Source organism: Rana temporaria, chromosome 5 (assembly GCF_905171775.1).
Source record: "Rana temporaria chromosome 5, aRanTem1.1, whole genome shotgun sequence".
NCBI lineage: Eukaryota > Metazoa > Chordata > Amphibia > Anura > Ranidae > Rana > Rana temporaria.
In genome coordinates, this window is record NC_053493.1 from 417,235,550 (window position 1) to 417,254,742 (window position 19,193).

General features: G+C 48.5%; 1 protein-coding gene across 3 annotated transcripts in view; it reads left to right on the forward strand.

Annotated features, from left to right (window-relative positions):
• METTL25B (methyltransferase like 25B) overlaps positions 1-17,765 on the forward strand; it is a 42,624-nt gene extending 24,859 nt beyond the window's left edge. For 2 of the 3 annotated variants that reach the window (XM_040355194.1, XM_040355193.1), the window contains 6 exons: positions 656-869; positions 1,901-1,963; positions 5,437-5,580; positions 14,041-14,774; positions 15,226-15,410; positions 17,563-17,765. In XM_040355194.1, coding sequence (XP_040211128.1) covers positions 656-869; positions 1,901-1,963; positions 5,437-5,580; positions 14,041-14,774; positions 15,226-15,410; positions 17,563-17,696 — 1,474 coding nt within the window. In that variant the 3' untranslated portion in view covers positions 17,697-17,765. The remainder of the gene's footprint in view (positions 1-655; positions 870-1,900; positions 1,964-5,436; positions 5,581-14,040; positions 14,775-15,225; positions 15,411-17,562) is intronic. The other variant, XM_040355195.1, reaches the window with a different exon arrangement.
• Positions 17,766-19,193: the final 1,428 nt, after the last annotated feature.

Here is a 19,193-nt window from a genome sequence, read left to right on the forward strand (position 1 = left end):
GGCTGCAATTGTGGGGACATTTTGCTGCACTGGGGGACACTGGCTGCATTGGTAGACATGGGCAGGCTGGATTTTTGGGTACGGATAAAGTTGTTGTTAATATTTATTTTTCTAACTTAATTCTGCATAAAACATTTAAGTGTCATTTTCATGAGATTTATGAGGGCGTGTCTAGGGGGCGGGACATGGTAGGGATTGGGCGCGGCAACTGGTGGCGAGTACGCCTTGAGGCCTGGCTAGTAGCTCAGGGCTTGAAATTTTGAGCCCTGCTCTAGGGTTTATGATGGGGGGGGTATATATATATATATATATATATATATATATATATATATATATATATATATATATATATATATATATATATATATATATATATATATATATATATATATATATATATATATATATATATATATATATATATATATATATATATATAATATATATAATATATATATATAATTTTTTACTTTTAGCAGAGACCCTAGAGAATAAAATGGCGATTGTTGCAATGTTTTATGTCGCACTGTATTTGCGCAGCGGTCTTTCAAACGCAATTTTTTTTTTTTAGCAAAAAAATACTGATTTAAACTTATAAACCAGAAAATTCGCGGACAATAACCGACTACTAATACCCATTTCTGTTTCTGTACAGTTACAGCTCGGTGTGGCCCCTCAGCCTTCTCGCCCTGAAAGTCACAGCGCACTCCTTGGCTTTTCAAAGGACCCCTCGCTATGAAAAGATCAGCGGGCTCCAGAAAAGGCCTGCTGAATTCCAGCATAACCACAGCCAGAGCTCCCGGCTGGATCCTTTGTTCCGTAAACACGTCAAGCCGAAGAAGCAGCACGAAATCCGGCAGCTGGGCAAAGTAAGAACCTGTAAACATTAAAGTGATTGTAAAGCTTAAGATATATATATATTTTTTTTAATTAAAGCGGGATTCCACCCGCAATTTTTTTTTTTTTTTTTTAAAGTCAGCAGCTACTAACAGTGTAGCTGCTGACTTTTAATAAGGACACTTACCTGTCCTACTTGCCCGCGCTGATGGCCCCTCCCGATGCCGATCCCACGATCGATGCAGGTCCCGCGCCGCCATTCACACTAGGGGAAACAGGCAGTAAAGCCTTACGGCTTCACTGCCCATTTCCTACTGCGCATGCGGGAGTCTCGCGCCGACTTGTGAATGGGCGGATGCTCTCTGAGAACACACACAGTTCCCAGAAAGCAGCGCGCCCCATTCACTAGGAGAAGAAGAAGAAGACCAACCGCGGCTACGGAAGAGGCAGATTACGAACTTCCGCATAGCAACAGGTAGTTCGGGTGAGTATAAATTTTTATTTTATTTTTTCAATTTTTTTAATGATTTTTGGGCAAATGTTTTTTTTTCCTGGGTGGAACTCCACTTTAAAATAACAAACATGTTTTACTTGCCTGTTCTGTGCATTGGTTTTGCACAGAGCAACCCTGATCCTCCTCCTTCTTCTGGATTCCCCTGCCAGTGCTCCTGGCTCCCCCCCCTGCCCAGGCCAAGTGCCCACCATAGGAAGCCACTTGCTACGGTGGCACATTTTCACTTAGGGGTGTACTCACTTTTGTTGCCAGCGGTTTAGACATTAATGGCTGTGTGTTGAGTTATTTTGAGGGGGCAGGAAATGTACACTGTTATACAAGCTGTACACTCACTACACAACATTGTAGATACAAAGTGTCATTTCTTCAGTGTTGTCACATGAAAAGATAGAAGAAAATATTTACAAAAATGTGAGGGGTGTACTTACTTTTGTTAGATACTGTACCTAGTGATTACTTGTCCCCTGAGAACACCCTCCTGTCTTTACACAGCACCAGACAGGAACTTCTTTATCACCCCCTAACATTTTATTTTATTCTCATCTACAGCTGGTGAAAAAACTCTGTGACTCCACAAGCTGTGCGGATGTGGTGGATGTCGGCTCTGGTCAGGTACTGTAAACCGGTCACCCCCCCTCCCACCACCAGATGGCTCTATAGATGTGTGGCATTGTTGTGGTGTGAGACCTTCCAAGCACAGTTCCCTCTGTAGATGGGATCACCCCTGGAGAAAAGTTAATGTTTGGCTAACCAAAAACTAACTAGATTAACCACTTAAGGGCCCCTTCACGCCGAAGGGCGCGGCTGGGCACAGGCACGCACAGGTCTGTTGCCCTTTAACCGCTTAAGGACCCATTCACGCCGATATACGTCGGCAGAATGGCACGGCTGGGCACATCCACGTACATGCACGTGGCTCTTTAAGCCCAGCCGTGGGGTGCGCGCGCCACGGGCGTGTGCACCCGACCCAGTCCAAAGCTCCGTGGCCGCGGGACTCGCGGACCCGATCGCCGCTAGAGTCCCGCGATCGGTCCCCGGAGCTGAAGAACGGAGAGAGCTGTGTGTAAACACGGCTTCCCCATTCTTCACTGTGGCGCCGTCATCGATCGTGTGATCCCTTTTATAGGGGGACACAATCGATGACGTCACACTTACAGCCACACCCCCCTACAGTTGTAAATACACATGAGGTCACACATAACCTCTTCAGCGTCCCCTTGTGGTTAACTCCCAAATGGCAACTGTCATTTTCACAGTAATCGGTGCATTTTTTGCTGTAAAAAATGACAATGGTCCCAAAAATGTGTCAAAATTGTCCGATGTGTCCGCCATAATGTCGCAGTCACGAAAAAAAATCGCTGATCACCGCCATTAGTAGTAAATAAAAAAAAAAAATTAATAGAAATGCAATAAAACTATCCCCTATTTTGCTATAAATTTTGCGCAAACCAATCGATAAACGCTTATTGCGATTATTTTTTTACCAAGAATATGTAGAAGAATACGTATCGGCCTAAACTGAGGAAAAAAAAGTTATTTTTATATATTTTTGGGGGATATTTATTATAGCAAAAAGTAAAAAATATTGCATTTTTTTTTTCAAAATTGTCGCTCTATTTTTGTTTATAGCGCAAAAAATAAAAACCGCAGAGGTGATCAAATACCACCAAAAGAAAGCTCTATTTGTGGGGGAAAAGGACGTAAATTTTGTTTGGGAGCCACGTCGCACGACCGCGCAATTGTCAGTTAAAGCGACGCAGTGCCGAATCGCAAAAACTGGCCGGGTCCTTTAGCTGCCTAAAGGTCCGGGTCTTAAGTGGTTAAGAGCCCAGCTGTGGGTCGCGCGCTCGCGACCTAGTCCTGAGCTCCGTGACTGCGGGACCCACGGACCCGATCGCCGCCGGTGTGTCCTGCGATTGGGTCACAGGAGCTGAAGAAGGGGAGAGGTTAATGTAAACAAACCTTCCCCGTTCTTCTCTGTGGCTTGTCACTGATCGTCTGTTTCCTGTCATAGGGAACGACTATCAGTAACGTGTCACACACAAAGCCACGCCCCCCTACAGTAAGAAACGCACAATAGGACACACTTAACCCCTTTTGCGCCCTATAGTGGTTGACCCCTTCACTGCTTTTTTCACAGTAATCAGTGCATTTTTATAGCACTTTTCGCTGTGAAAATAACAATGGTCCCAAAAATGTGTCAAAAGTGTCCGATGTGTCCGCCATAATGAAAAAAATCGCTGATCTCCGCCATTACTAGTAAAAAAAAAAAATATTAATAAAAATGCCATAAAACTATCCACTATTTTGTAAACGCTATAAATTTTGCGCAAACCAATCAATAAACGCTTATTGTGATTTTTTTTTTTTACCAAAAATAAGTAGAAGAATACGTATCGGCCTAAACAGTTTTTTTGGGGATATTTATTATAGCAAAAAGTATATTTTTTTAAAATGTCGCTCTATTTTTGTTTATAGCGCAAAAAATAAAAACCGCAGAGGTGATCAAATACCACCAAAAAAAAGTTCTATTTGTGGGGGGGGGGGGGGAAGGACGTCAATTTTGTTTGGGTGCCACGTCGCACGACCGCGCAATTGTCAGTTAAAGCCACGCAGTGCCGAATCACAAAAAGGGGCAAGGTCCTTTAGCTGCATAATGGTCCGGGCTGAAGTGGTTAAGGAAAGATGAGAACCCCCATCGTTTTTTTTTTTTTTCCTGCTATCTGGCTCCAGTTCTTTACTAGATGAATTTTTCATTTTTTAGCAATCAGCATTTTTGGCCATACAATTACAGTGGAACCTCGGATAACGAGCATAATTCGTTCCAGAAGAATGCTTGTAATCCAAAGCACTCATATATCAAAGCGAGTTTCCCCATAGGAAATATTGGAAACTCAGATAATCCGTTCCACATCCACTGCTTGTCTATGCAGTACTGCATGTGGCTAGAGATGCGGGGGCACCAGAGTCACTCTGAAACACTCAGAGATGCTCAGCAGTGGAGTGTCTCTGGCGCCCCCGCACCTTTGGCCAAATGCGGTACTGCACACCCCAGCAGCTTTAAAGGGGTTGTAAAGGTACAATTTTTTTATTTATTTTTTCCTAAATAGCTTCCTTTACCTTAGTGCAGTCCTCCTTCACTTACCTCATCCTTCCATTTTGCTTTTAAATGTCCTTATTTCTTCTGAGAAATCCTCACTTCCTGTTCTGTCTAACTCCACACAGTAATGCAAGGCTTTCTCCCTGGTGTGGAGTGTCGTGCTCGCCCCCCCTCCCTTAGACTACAGGAGAGTCAGGACGCTCTCTACGTTCGCAGATAGAGAAAAGAAGCTGTGTGTTAGTGGGCGCCCTGACTCTATTGTAGTCCAAGGGAGGGGGGCGAGCACGACACTCCACACCAGGGAGAAAGCCTCGCATTACTGTGTGGAGTTACAGACAGAAGAACAGGAAGTGAGGATTTCTCAGAAGAAATAAGGACATTTAAAAGCAAAATGGAAGGATGAGGTAAGTGAAGGAGGACTGCACTAAGGTAAAGGAAGCTATTAAGGAAAAAAAAAATTGTAACTTTACAACCCCCTTTAATCCTGCTAGTCTTGCGGGACTGCGCACTTGGCTAGGCTAGGCTCGGCCACGCTCGGCTCCGCCCGCAGCCACGCCAGAGGAGCCGAGAGAAGCCTAGTGCGCAGGAAATCCGGCTCTGCACAGCGCGCCAAATTCGAACACACGACACTGCAACACCTCGATGGGCCCCGCCGCAGGCGGACACCCACAAGGCTCGATGGGCCCCGCCGCAGGCGGACACCCACAAGGCTCGATGGGCACCGCCGCTGACGGACCCCGCGCAAGGCCGCAGACAGACGCCGGACAAGGCCGCCGATGGACGCCGGGCAAGACATCCAAAATGTATGTTTTTCCCTAAACTTCCCTCCTCAGCTTGGGGTGTGCGCTATACGCCGGCGCGCGGTATATGCCGATAAATACGGTACATCTGTCTCATTGCTCCTGTTTACCATTCACTGTGCTGTATGGCAGATTTAAAACCTGCCCCTCCCAGTAATGTCCTCTTGTTTCTATTTTCTTCTTAGGGCCACCTATCGAGGGTCTTGGCCTTTGGCCTCGGCCTCTGTGTCACGGCGGTGGAAGCCGACGATCACCTGGTCACTATGGCAGCCAAGTTTGATCAGGAAATGATCTACATGTTGAAGAAAGAAAAGCTCCGACCCGCAAAGGTAACTCCTACTTACAGGACACTTTATAGAGCCGGGATAACTACGGGGTTGGAGGGCTTATTGATTCATTTAGCCCCTCCTCACCATATCCTGTACTGCCTCGTTGGGTCCTAAGCTCTACTCCATAGAAGTCATGGTTTCCATACACTGCATTGATGGCCAGCAAGCCTGAAACCGCTCTATGCAGTTTGTAATAAATGGCTCTGTAATATTAAACGGGTCATAACCCTACAAAAAAAAGGATCCGGTTCCATTTAAAACATGTTAAACCACATAGTGCTTGTGCGATGTAATTTCTCTTTCGTTCATAGACGGACACAGCCTTCATTGACCTTAGGGTTATGCTTCTTCCTACCAGGAGATTTAGGCAGAATTCTACAGCACTTAAGGTGTTAAAAACTTTCCTTCATGCTGCTCCTCCCAGGGGGCGTGGCTCCCCCAGGCATAACCCACACCCTGCTTTAGCAGCCTCAGTTTGTTTTCTGCCTAACGACAGGAGGTCAAGGCTATCTCTGGAGTTCCTGGACTCTGGATTTTTTTTCTGGCGATTTTTCTCGCTTTTTTTTTATTATTTTGTTCCTGCATTTTTGAATCCTGCGATTCTTCTATCAACAGCCGACTGGGTGACAGGCTGGGTCCTCGACTCTTGTAGTCCCCCCATGTCTGCCTTCGAGCGTGTGCCGGCCCTCAGCTCAGCTTTGGGACGTCCACGACAGGCCCCATTGCTCCAGGGGCGGCCGGGGAACTTTGGTTCTAGGGCACACATATGACCGGTCTCTATGGCTTTGTCACAGTGTGTCTGGCCGACAGCCATGCCGTTTACGGACGTTGGTTCTGTCTGGGATACCTCCAGCCGGGTAGTCGCAGGACAGGTAAGTAGTGGCCCCTTACTCAGGTAAGTGGTCTGGCTGGTGGTTTCCCTGGGGAGGTCGACTGAGGGTCCGCCCTGCTTTCCTCTCTCCCCTTCCTCTCCCTCCTTCCCCTGACTGGGTAGTGGCTGTGAAGGGGGGCCTCCTGGGTTTTCTTTGTTACCACCGGGGCCCGTGTGTTGTTAGGGGGACTGTGTTGTTACTCTGGGGGGTGCTGCTGTGTGCTGCTGTGTTCTATGAGGTAATTTTTACCTCAGACAGCGGCCGTCTTGGAAATCTCCTTGGTAACGCTGTGATTCTTTTCTGAGGTAACAGACAAAGCAGTCAGGGCTGCTGTGTTCTATGAGGTAATTTTTACCTCAGACAGCGGCCGTCTTGGAAATCTCCTTGGTAACGCTGTGATTCTTTTCTGAGGTAACAAAGCAGTCAGTGCTGCTGTGTTCTATGAGGTAATTTTTACCTCAGACAGCGGCCGTCTTGGAAATCTCCTTGGTAACGCTGTGATTCTTTTCTGAGGTAACAGACAAAGCAGTCAGTGCTGCTGTGTTCTATGAGGTAATTTTTACCTCAGACAGCGGCCATCTTGGAAATCTCCTTGGTAACGATGTGATTCTTCCCTGAGATGACTCGGCACAGCCTCTGGTCAGTTTTAGTGCTGTTACAGTTTTAGTGCTGTGAATCTTCCATGAGGTGAATACACATCACAGTCAGCACATCAGAGCACACCTGAGGTTTTTCAGCTCCCTCTGCAGCTGGGTGGGGTGGTGAATACCGGGGGCCCCCATGCTCTGCAATAACAGCAAGGAGGTGACCAGTGGTTTTTTTTTGTCCTGCCTTGCAGGGTGGGTGACTCAGCGCTGACACTATGGAACTCAAGCTATGCCTGAGTTAACCCTTAATGCCCCTCCCCCTGCCACATCTGTTATGTTGGCTGTCCTGGGTTTCTTGCCAGGTTTGAAGCAGCTAGTGCCCGGATGGGGGGTAAAAAAGCGCCCCCTCCCTGAAGCCTGCTTCTGGGGATGACACAGAATCGCTGTTTTTTTCTGGTTCTGTTATGTCAGAGGCTGCGGGTTTTAACCCTTATGGATAGTGAGGATGACTCTGCTGCAGTCAGTTGCTGGCAAGAATTTGTTGGAGCTCTTGTTTCTGCGGTGCGTGAGGCTCTAAAAATTGAGGATGTGGCGGAGACACTCCGTGTCAGTACCAGCAGACTACCACGCATCGCTGAAGTGTTTCCTTGTGTTCCTTATTTGGACTATATGTTATACAAGGAATGGGATGCACCGCAAAAAGTTTGTCAAAAAACTTTGCAACCCGTTACCCCCTTGAGGGGGGCTTTAAAAAAAAAAAAAAAAAAAGTAGGTCTCTCCTCCGCCAGTGGACCCCCCTGTGTCCAGACTGCGCAAGGCCACCACATTGCCTGTGGAAGGGGCTCCTGCATTTCAGGATCCCGCTGATAGGAGAGTGGAGGCCGTGGCCCGCTCCCTATTCACGGTGGTGGGTTCGGCGGTGAGGCCGGCTCTGGCCGGGGCCCTGGCAGGCCCCGACTAAAAGGGCGAAGCTCCTGCTGCAGGAGCTGGAAGAAGGACCTCTAAGGTGGCCTTGGTGATCACCGTTAAGGGTGAACGGTCCTTTTGGGTCTTCCCTGACTGGCATCATTGAGGATGCCACAGGTGGTAAGCGTATGCTGTTCCCACGGTTTGGGAAGGGCTAGGGACCTCGCCCTGTGCAAGGACCCTCCTTGCCTACCTCCGAGCGTTTTTTCGCTCGCCCTGTGCGGTGGGGGTAGGTCTACATGGTGCTTGAATCCCCGCTGCGGGGTAGCAGCGCACCGGATACCGCATGCCTAACAAGTCTGCGGACATACCTGCTTCCGCCTGAAGGTCTGCTCCCGCCCGTGTCTCGGGTGGGAGACTGGCTTCGCATTGCGAAGTGTTTTCCTTGGGGTACAAGATTGAGTTTCTCTCTTGTCTGCCAAACAGGTTTTTTCCCTCCGGCTTCTGGCCTCCTCCGGTTCGCCGGTTGACTCCGTCAGGGGCTGTCCAGGATCTTCTGGTCAGGGGAGTGATTGTGCCAGTTCCCTCGTTGGAACGGTCTCAGGGTTTTACTCCATTCTGTTTGTGTCCCCATGGAGGATGGGGCCCGGTCGATCCTGGGCCTCAAGTCCCTCGTTTTGTTTTGTCAGGTTTTTCTGGCATCCTTGGATGTCATGAACGTGTACCTGCATATCCTCAAACCACCAGAGATTCTGTGCTTTGCGGTCGGGGGGGACCATTTTCAATGGTGTCCTTCCCATTCGGCGGGTTTTCGCCAAGGTGCTCGTACCGATACTGGCCCGGCTGTGACAGCAGGGGTTTGTTATCATGGGATGTCTGGACGACATTCTCCTACGAGCTTCTTCGAGCTCTGCATTGGTGGAGCCGTGTCTATCACGTGTCAGGCTCTCCGAGTGTTCGGCTGGTTTCGGGATTGTCCTGAAATCAGGGTTGATTCCGTCTCAGGGATACCTGAGACTGGTCCTGGATTCCTCCGGGGCGGGAGTGTTTTTCTCCTAGCGGAAAAACTTCAGACTCTGCTATCTGCTGTGCAGCAGTTGCCGACCCAGAAGCGGTCATCTCTGCGATTCTGCAGGAAGGTTCTGGGTCAGTTGGTAGCCTCTTTCGAGGCGGTTCCGTATGCCCAATTCCACGCCAGGGTACTACGGAGGGAACTGCTGTCACGATGGGACTAGCTTCCGTCATCTCTGGATTACCAGATTCAGTTGAGTCATCTGATCATGTCTCCCCTGGTATGGTGGCTGGCATTTCCGGTGCTTCGGGCCGGAAAGTCATTTTTCTGCAGGCCACTGGACAGTGGTCACGACGGATGCCAGCCTCTCCGGTTGGGGAGGGGCGCTTGGGGCACCCAGTCAGCCCAGCAGGTGGAGTCCTGCCTACTGATCAACGTTCTGGAGCTCCGAGCAATCAAGCTTTGCCTTACCAGGTGGTCCCTGGATCTACAGGGCCGACCGGTCAGGATCCTGTCCGATAACACCACGTCCGTGGCGTAGGTTGATCATCAGGGAGGCACACGGAGTTCTGTTGCAGCGACGGGGGTCGCGCGCATCCTTTCGGTGGGCCGAAGGGTCCGTTCCGGCTCTATCGGCCGGGTACATTCCGGGAATACGGAATTGGCTAGCCGACTACCTAAGTCGCACTGCACTGGGCCAAGGAGAGTGGTCTCTCCACCCGCAGGTGTTTCGGGGTCTGTGCCGAAAGTGGGGCACTCCGGACGTGGACCTTCTAGCGTCCCGTCTCTATATCGGTAGGTGCCACGGTTCGTGGCCAGGTTTAAGGACCCGTGGGCAGACGCGTCAGGCGCGTTGGTGGCTCCTTGGGGTCGCTGTCGCCTACTTTACACCTTCCCTCCTCGGAAGCTTCTTCCTCGCCTGCTGCGCAGAGTAGAAGCTGTAGGGATTCTATCGGTCCTGATTGCCCCAGATTGGCCGCGTCGCTTCTGGTACGCGGACCAGGTGCGTCTGCTGGCAGACGCCCCCTAGCGTCTTCCCCTGGGAATTGATTTTCTGTTACAGGGTCCAATCTTCCACCCTGTTTCACAGCCACCGGCCTTAGCGGCGTGGCTGTTGAGAGCCAGGGGCTTAAGGACCGAGGCCTATTGGGCTCGGTGGTCTCTACCGTGCTGCCTGCACGGAGGTCTACCTCACGTAGGTTTTTTCCTCATACATGGAAGGCCTACTTCTCTGTGTGTGGGGAGATGAACTGGCACTCTCGTACATGCGTTGTGTACAGGATTCTGCTGTCTTTGCAGCAGGGAGTGGTTCAGGCTCTCGCCTTACGTACGGTTAGGAGCCAGATTTCTGCTCTGGCTGTTTTTTACTTGCAGCGACCCTTGGCATAGCACTCCTGGGTGCGTGCGTTGGGTCAGGGGGTCTGGCAGGTGGCCCCTCCGGTGCGCCATCCATTACCCCCATGGGACTTGAATTTAGTCCTTTCAGTGCTTCGGGATGCTCCCTTTGAGGACATTCGGGAGGTTTTTTGTTTTATTGTCACAAAAGGTGATTTTATTTCTGGTAGCAATTACCTCGATCAGACGGGTGTCTGTCTGTTCTGGTGGCCTTGTCTTGCAAGGCTCCCTGCTTGGTCATCCGTAAGGATGAGGTGGTGCTGCGGCCGCAGCCGTTTTTCTCCCTAAGGTCATTTCGGCTTTTCACTTGGATGTGGACATTGTTCTTCCATCCTTGTGTCCTCAGCCGAAGAACCCGAAGGAGGCCACTTTACATTCTTTGGATGTGGTTCGGGCCCTTCGAGTTTACTTGTCGGCGACAGCTCCGTTCCGGATGTCGGACTCGCTGTTCGTGTCTGTGTCCGGTCCCAGGAAGGGCCTGGCAGTTTCGTCGGCCACCATTTCCAGGTGGATCCGACGGATTGTGCTTCAGGCCTATGCCCTGAAGGGCGGGCGCCCCCCTTTCGGGTCATGGCGCATTCGACCAGGGCGATCGGGGCCTCTTGGGCTTTCCGACACCAAGCCTCTGTGTTACTGGTGTGTAAGGCTGCGACCTGGTCGTCGGTCCACGCTTTTTCAAAGTTTTTATATGGTGGATGTGAGTGCATCTTCGGATGCCTCCATTGGCCGCAGGGTGTTACAGGCGGCAGTTTAAGGTTGGAGTTCCTCCGTTGAGTAACTCCGGTTTTTGTTTGGGGTGTAACCTGTTTTTGCTGTGTTATTTTTCCCACCCGTCGAATTTTTTTGACACTGCTTGGGGACGTCCCTAAGGTCAATGAAGGCTGTGTCCGTCTATGAACGAAAGAGAAAAAAGGATTTTTGTACTCACCGTAAAATCCATTTCTCTGAGTTCATAGACGGACACAGCACCCACCCCTCCTTTGTTTGTACTGCTTGTTACGAACTGAGGCTGCTAAAGCAGGGTGTGGGTTATGCCTGGGGGAGCCACGCCCCCTGGGAGGAGCAGCATGAAGGAAAGTTTTTAACACCTTAAGTGCTGTAGAATTCTGCCTAAATCTCCTGGTAGGAAGAAGCATAACCCTAAGGTCAATGAAGGCTGTGTCCGTCTATGAACTCAGAGAAATGGATTTTACGGTGAGTACAAAAATCCTTTTATTTTCCTTTTGTATGCTGTAAAAAAACCTGGTTGCACCAGTTCCTGTGTCCCCCTGTGTGTGCTGACCACGGTAATCATGGCAGCTGAGCCATGACTCCGTGGTCAGTTTACGTGCCTCTGTCAGCCCGCAGTCTCTCCCTCTCTTCACCCTCCCTGTCTGTCGGCTCCTGTGTGTGAGCCACCCCTCCCCCTCCTGCCGTTTCTCCTGGGCTGAAAGGAAGTATTTGTCTTTTAGACACGCCCCCTGCTATGACACCACAGTGAGAGGCGAGCCTCCAGAGCAGCATCTTTATTGGACAGCTTGGACCAATGGTGCTTTACCATTGGTCCAAGGCTCCAAGCTGTCCATTGAGCTCAGTGCCTCTGACGAGAAGTGAGGAGAGGCGCTGTGATCTCATCCTCTCAGTCTGCTGCAGAGTGTGTCAGCTTGTATTTAAACTGGCCGCTCTGTATGTAGTTTCTGACAGAAGCTGCGCAAGGAGCCCCAGGTTTCTTCGGAACCATAGGCCAAATTTGGGGGGGTCTCTGTCCCCCCAGGGCGGCAAGCTACGACCCTCGAATCGCGATCATGGTTGTGTTTTTATTTTTATTTTTTTATGCTCCTGGCCTCCCCTGACTGCCATCCCTGGTACTGTGCACTACTTTTGTTCTGACTTTGGCCATTACAGAATTTGCATGCAAGTCGTGCCAAAGCCCTGCTGGGGCCGGACTTTGAAGCTGGGTGCAGTGTGAACCTGTAGAGTGAGTATATCGGCCCGATGTGTAATGCCTCCTGTAACGGTATTGCCCGTGGGACCCAGAGGCTCTTGAAGGATGTGGGGTACTCCTATGTCAGCTTCACCAATGACTCTTGTGTCTAGGTTCATCCTATGTCCACTAGGGGCATAGGATGACTGAGAACTGATATCATGGATTACATGAGATGGGACAGTAATGATAATTCATGCAGGGCCGAAACAACTAATCGATTAATCGACAACTAATCGATTATGAAATGAATCAATTACAATTTTCATAATCGATTAATCGGCCAGTAACATAATAGGGTTAAAAAAACAAAAATTAGCCCCTCATTAGTACAAAAAAGCACATTGCTACTGTAAATATCACTTTCACTGTCCCACACTAAAAAAAAAAAAATAACCCCTTACAGTAGCGATTATTTGCTCTTTTTGTACTTATTTTTGTTTTTTTAACCCCCATTATGTTACTAAACATCTCGGGCCTGGGTTCACACCTCTGTTTTGGTGCTTTTTGCAGAAACACACTACAGTTCTTTTACATGTTTTCCTATGGGACACGTTCACATCCATGATTTTTTTTCAGCTGTTGCGTATTTGGAAAGGGCAAGGACTTTTTAACGCAAAACGGTGCTTTTTTTTTTGGTTCAATATACTTCAGTGGAGAAGCTGCACAAAAGCATGTAATGTGTTTTTGCTCCAATTTGTGTTTTGTAATCTGCCCAACAACAAATTGGCCCCAAATTTTTTTTTTAAATGCAATTTTTTTTTTTAAAGGCTATTATCCGATTAATTCGATTAATCGAAACAATAATCGGCCAACTAATCGATTATGAAAATAATCGTTGGTTGCAACCCTAAATTCATGTATTGCAGGATATCTTGAAATATTACAAGTTGTTCATTCTGAACACAACAGGTCAATAGAGTGTCTCCTTCAATGTGGAACATAGACTGTTGAGATGTTAATTGATGTTAATCGCCTCCAGCTACCTGGCTTTAGTGATGAAAGCTTGCTGTGATTGTATTCTATTGTCTATTGTGTTAATTAAGTCTGACTCCTAAGATATTTCATGGTGCTATGCTAACTAACCCTGTATTGTGTGAAAGTTCTATTGATGCTAATATGTGTTGTGAGTTAACACACTCTAAAGGTCAGACGTCTGACTTATGTTCACTAAAGGAATGTGTATTGTGTAGCAGGTGAGAATAGCTTATCGTGGAGTCAGAAAGTTTGTCTGAGATGTGGATTGAGGGGGGACTCGTTAGCACCCATTGTGTGATGTTGTGGGTGGGGTGTGTCATTGTCCCTTTGATTCCTGCAGCATGCTTTCTAACTGTATATAAGAAACCTAAGTTTACCATTAAAGTCATTCTGTTTGGAACCAGAGAACAGAGCTGTGTCTCCAATGGGTCCTGTCTGCTGGATTGTGGAGTGTCGGAAGCAGTCTTGGGTTGGTGGAATGGAATATCGTAACGGCGTTAACCCCTGAGCGTTACACCTCCAAAACAGAAGCTGGTGGGATTCTGAATTTCAATTTGATAAAGTTTAAAAAATGCATGTAGTTGACTTCAGTGAGGTGGGGGTTGTTTTTTATTTTTTAGATCATAAAAAAAAAAAACTTTCTTCACATTCTATGCAAATGTACATTTCCCTTTTCTTTTTTTCTATTTTTTTAGGATCTTTTTGAACATCGCAGTCAATAGTTACATTGTTCTATTTTACTTATAGAATGGCGGTACTGAGGCGACAAGTATCCCCTTCCCCAAACCTCCGCGGCACGTCTTGGCATGCGTGGATCCTCAGGCACCCTGGGAAGATTTTGTCAGGCAGGTAGCCAGCAATGCAGAGGAGACCTCGCTACAAAGCGCGGGAGAGAACAAAATGGCTGACGACACATGGCGGACTTTAACTAACGCAAGTACGTCACATGTAACCACTTCTACAGAGGAAGTAATGAACTTGAAGACCACTCGTGAGAATGAAGCAGCTGAACCTTCCGCAGGTTCATGTCACGTTGTATCTGAATCCCGAGTGGACCGCAGGTTTTTATTAACGGGACTTCACGCATGCGGTGACCTTAGCGTAGCCATGTTGCGTCATTTCGCCAGGTGCCCCGGTGTTGCGGGTATCACGTCTGTGGCTTGCTGCTACATGAAACTGACCACGTTGGAGGTGCCGCAGCCCCCCGGCGTTCTGTCTGCTGACTCGGACATTCGAGAGTTCGGGTACCCGATGAGCTCCTGGGTGTCGCGCCTCTCTGGACACAAACTGTCCTATAAATCCAGAGAAGTGGCGTGCCACGCCATAGAAGATTACATAGCACGCCTTAAAGGTGACAGCGATATCCTGAGAACTCATTGTTACCGGGCCATGCTGGAGACTGTGATACGAAAAGTGGATCCCACCATGAGGCGTCCTGGGGTGCAGACCATCAAAAAGGCGCACAGGCTTCCCTTTACCGAGTAAGTATGAGAAGACTTTAGGGCAGGGGTGTCCAAACTTTGGGGGGCCAGATTTGACGAAGTGAACATGCTTGAGGGCCGACCATTTTGCCTGACATTCTTTAAACCATTAAAATTCAGTCTATGGCTCGGATTCACAAAGCATTTGCTCCGACGATTCTCGAGCTACGCCGAGTAAGTGCAAATATGCGCCGTCGTATCTATGCGCCGTGCCCACAAAACTAAGATACGCCAGAAAACAGGCTTCATCCGACCGACGTAACTTGCCTACGCCGGCGTAGAGTGGGCGCATGTTTACGCTGGACGTATTTGGCGCTCCCATTGATTTTCTATTCATCTCTCTCTCTCTCTCTGTCTCTGTCTCGTCTCATTTTATACATGCTTTTCATTCACTTTCTTGAAACATTTCCTCTCATATCATGCACACATCTTATTCATCTCTCCTTTCTAGGTATGCTATGCTTGGACTGGAACGTGTCGGGCTGGACCCCAATACCCCCTTGGATGAGACCTCGGTGGAACACATGTTATCTCAGCAGCAGAACGTAGTGGTGTTCTTCAGCCTGGCTCTTCTGCTGGCTCCTCTGGTGGAGACTCTCATACTGCTGGACAGGATGATCTTCTTACGGGAGCGAGGTCAGTGTAGTGTCAGGAGCTATCCTTCAGCCCCGGAAGAATTTACCCCCTTCCTTACCAGAGCACTTTTTGCGATTCGGCACTGCGTCGGTTTAACAGACAATTGCGCGGTCGTGCGACGTGGCTCCCAAACAAAATTGGCGTCCTTTTTCCCCCACAAATAGAGCTTTATTTTGGTGGTATTTGATCACCTCTGCGGTTTTTATTTTTTGCGCTATAAACAAAAATAGAGCGACAATTTTGAAAAAAATTCTATTTTTTTTAACTTTTTGCCATTATAAATATCCCCCAAAAATATATAAAAAACGAATTTTTCCTCAGTTTAGGCCGATACGTATTCTTCTACATATTTCTGGTACAAAAAATCGCAATAAGCGTTTATTGATTGGTTTGCGCAAAAGTTATAGCGTTTATAAAATAGAGGATAGTTTTTTTTTTTTTTTTTTTTGTTTTTTTTTACTAGTAATGGCCGCGATCTGCGATTTTTATTGTGACTGCAACATTACGGCGGACACATCAGACACTTGACACATTTTTGGGACCATTCACATTTTATACGGCGATTAGTGCTTCTAAAACTGCACTGATTACTGTATAAATGTGACTGTCAGGGAAGGGCTTACCACTAGGGCCCGATGAAGGGGTTAAATGTGTATCCTAGGGACTGCTTCTAACGGTAGGGGGAGGGGACTCACAAGGGGAGGAGACCGATGTGTGTTCCTCTGTACTGGGAACACACATCGGTCTCCTCACCGCAGACAGGACGTGAATCTGGGTGTTTACACAGATCCACGGTCCTGCCATGATTGCGTCCTGCCATGATTGCGGGCAATCGCGGGTGCCCGGCGGACATCGCGGCCGCCGCGCACACACACCGGATCCCTAGACGGCCAGGAAGCCCAGGACGTCATATGATGTCCACCCAGGATGGGAGATCCCATCTGTGGACGTCGTATGACGATGGGCGGGTAGAGAAGTGGTTAAAGGATAAGTTCATTTTTCGAACATCTTGGTAGAACATGCAACATGTTCCAGCATCTGTATAAAAGAGAAGAGAGGCGCCTCTAAGTGTAGCAATATGGTTACATTTAATGAAGGTACAACATTTAGCAACTTATTGCTACACTTAGCGCTAGGCGCCTCTCTTCTCTTTTATACTCTGGAGCTCCTGCTGGATTTTGCTTCTAATCCCCTTGTAGAGGCTTCCGACGTAAGTGCAAATGTGCGCCGTCGTATCTGTGCGCCAGACCCACAAACAGATATGCGCCTAAAACCAGGCTACACCCCGCCGACGTAGCTTGCTTACGCCGGCGTAGAGTGGACGCATGGTGCCGCTCCCATTGATTAGCCATTCAAACATGCAAATGAGGGAAATACGGCGATTCACGAACCTGCGTGCGCCCGACGCAGGCTACGCGAGGTGTGCGTAAGTTGTACATCTGGCGTAAAGTTATTCCCCATAAAGGAGGTGCAACCCGGCAGCAGACATGCACAGGTCTGCACCAGGGAACACAAGCCGGCGTATTTTACGTTGCACATGTGTCTGGCTGGGCGTAGGTTACGTTCACGCCGTACGCAGTGATCCGGCGTAGTTTAGGCAGTTGTTCCGACGTGGTTGTGAGCAGGCGCAGGGGGATGCGTCCACGTCACGGCGCATGCGCAGTTCATGATACGTATCTGTCTGGCGCTCGGCCCATCATTTGCATGGGGTCACGCCTCATTTGCATGGGCCACGCCCACTTCCACCTACGCCGGCGTACGCCTTCGAATCCCATGCCACGCTGGTGCAGCGTTGGGAGCACTGGCTTGCTGAATTCAATGCTTGCCTCTCTGCGCTGCATTGGCGTAGCGTACATTGGTTACTCCACAACGGGGTAATGTGCGCCCACACTCTGTGAATCTGGGCCCATATAAATAAATGGTTGTGGAACGAATCATTTGCGTTTCCATTATTTCTTATGGGGAAATTTGCTTTGATATACAAGTGCTTTGGATTACAAGCATGGTTCCAGAATGAATTATGCTCACAATCCAAGGTTTTACTGTAGTATTTTATTATAATAATAATAATAATTTATTATTATTATTATTTTTATCATTTATTTATTGTATACGTTCTTTTCCTCGATAATGAATTTGTGTTTGTCGCCAGGATTTCAGTGTGAAGTGATCCCGCTGTTTAAGCCGCAGTTCTCTGCGAGGAATCTGGTTCTGGTCGCTGCAAAGGACATTTCAGATTTAGGCGATCTTCTGGAGGAGACGACGGCGAGCGAATCAGCCATGTAACATCGCACAATTTTATTATTATTTTAAGTATTTTATTTATTACCGAATAAAACGGTTATCCTGAAACCAGTCTTGTGTATGGAAATGTGTATGTTATATTTAGTATTGTATAACATTGGAGAGGCAGTGACCTTTGTGTCTGAAGACATTTATATTTCATACACTGTCATGTGAGAACCCGAAATCCAGAGATGTCCTGTTCACATTCTCAAAGGAGTTTAACCCTTTCACCCCCTTCCTGCCCAGGCCAATTTTAAGCTTTCAGGGCTGTCACATTTTGAATCACAATTGCGCGATCGTGCGACGCTGTACCCAAACTACATTTTTATCATTTTTTTCCCACAAATAGAGCTTTTATTTGGTGGTATTTAATCATTCTATGTTTGTTTTTTTTATTTTATTTTTTTGCTAAAAATAAAAGGTTTTCTTAGTTTCTGTTATAAAATGTTGCAAAAAAGTATGTTTTCTACTTCACTGATGAGGCGCTAAAATGCAGCACGGATGAGCACTCAGAGGTGGCACTGATGGGCACTCAGAGGTGGCACGGATGGGCACTCAGAGGTGGCACGGATGGGCACTCAGAGGTGGCACGGATGGGCACTCAGAGGTGGCACGGATGGGCACTCAGAGGTGGCACGGATGGGCACTCAGAGGTGGCACGGATGGGCACTCAGAGGTGGCACGGATGGGCACTCAGGTGGCACTGATGGGCAATGATGCGCGGCTCTGATGGGCACCGATAGTGCTTCCTCTACTGTGCCATCTAACAGACATCCCTAATCAACGATGGGCCACACTGTTGGGCACTCAGAGGTGGCACTGTTGGGCACTCAGAGGTGGCACTGTTGGGCACTCAGAGGTGGCACTGTTGGGCACTCAGAGGTGGCACTGTTGGGCACTCAGAGGTGGCACTGTTGGGCACTCAGAGGTGGCACTGTTGGGCACTCAGAGGTGGCACTGTTGGGCACTCAGAGGTGGCACTGTTGGGCACTCAGAGGTGGCACTGTTTGGCTGCACTGATGGGCAATGATGCACAGCTCTGACGGGCACCGATAGTGCTTTCTCTACAGTGCCATCTAACAGGAATCCTTAATCACCGATGGGCCATACTGATGGGCACTCAGAGGTGGCACTGATGGGCATTTAAAAGGGGGAACTGATGGGCACTCGGGTGGCACTAATTGGCTGCGCTGATGGGCACTGGTAGTGCCTCCTCTTCAGTGCCATCTAACAGGCATTCCTAATCACTGATGGGCACTCAGAGGTGGCACTGATAGGACGCATTGATGGGCAATGATGCAGGGCACTGATAGTGCCTCCTCTTCAGTGTCATCTAACAGGCATCTCTAATGGCCATTGACTAAAATCCTTGATGTGGACAGGTTGGCATCCTTCATGGGCATGGGTTGGCATCCCTGGTGGGCATCTTTGATGGGTCTGCACTGGTAATTAATGCACTAATTATCAGCGCAGACCCCCCTGTCAGAAGAACCGCTG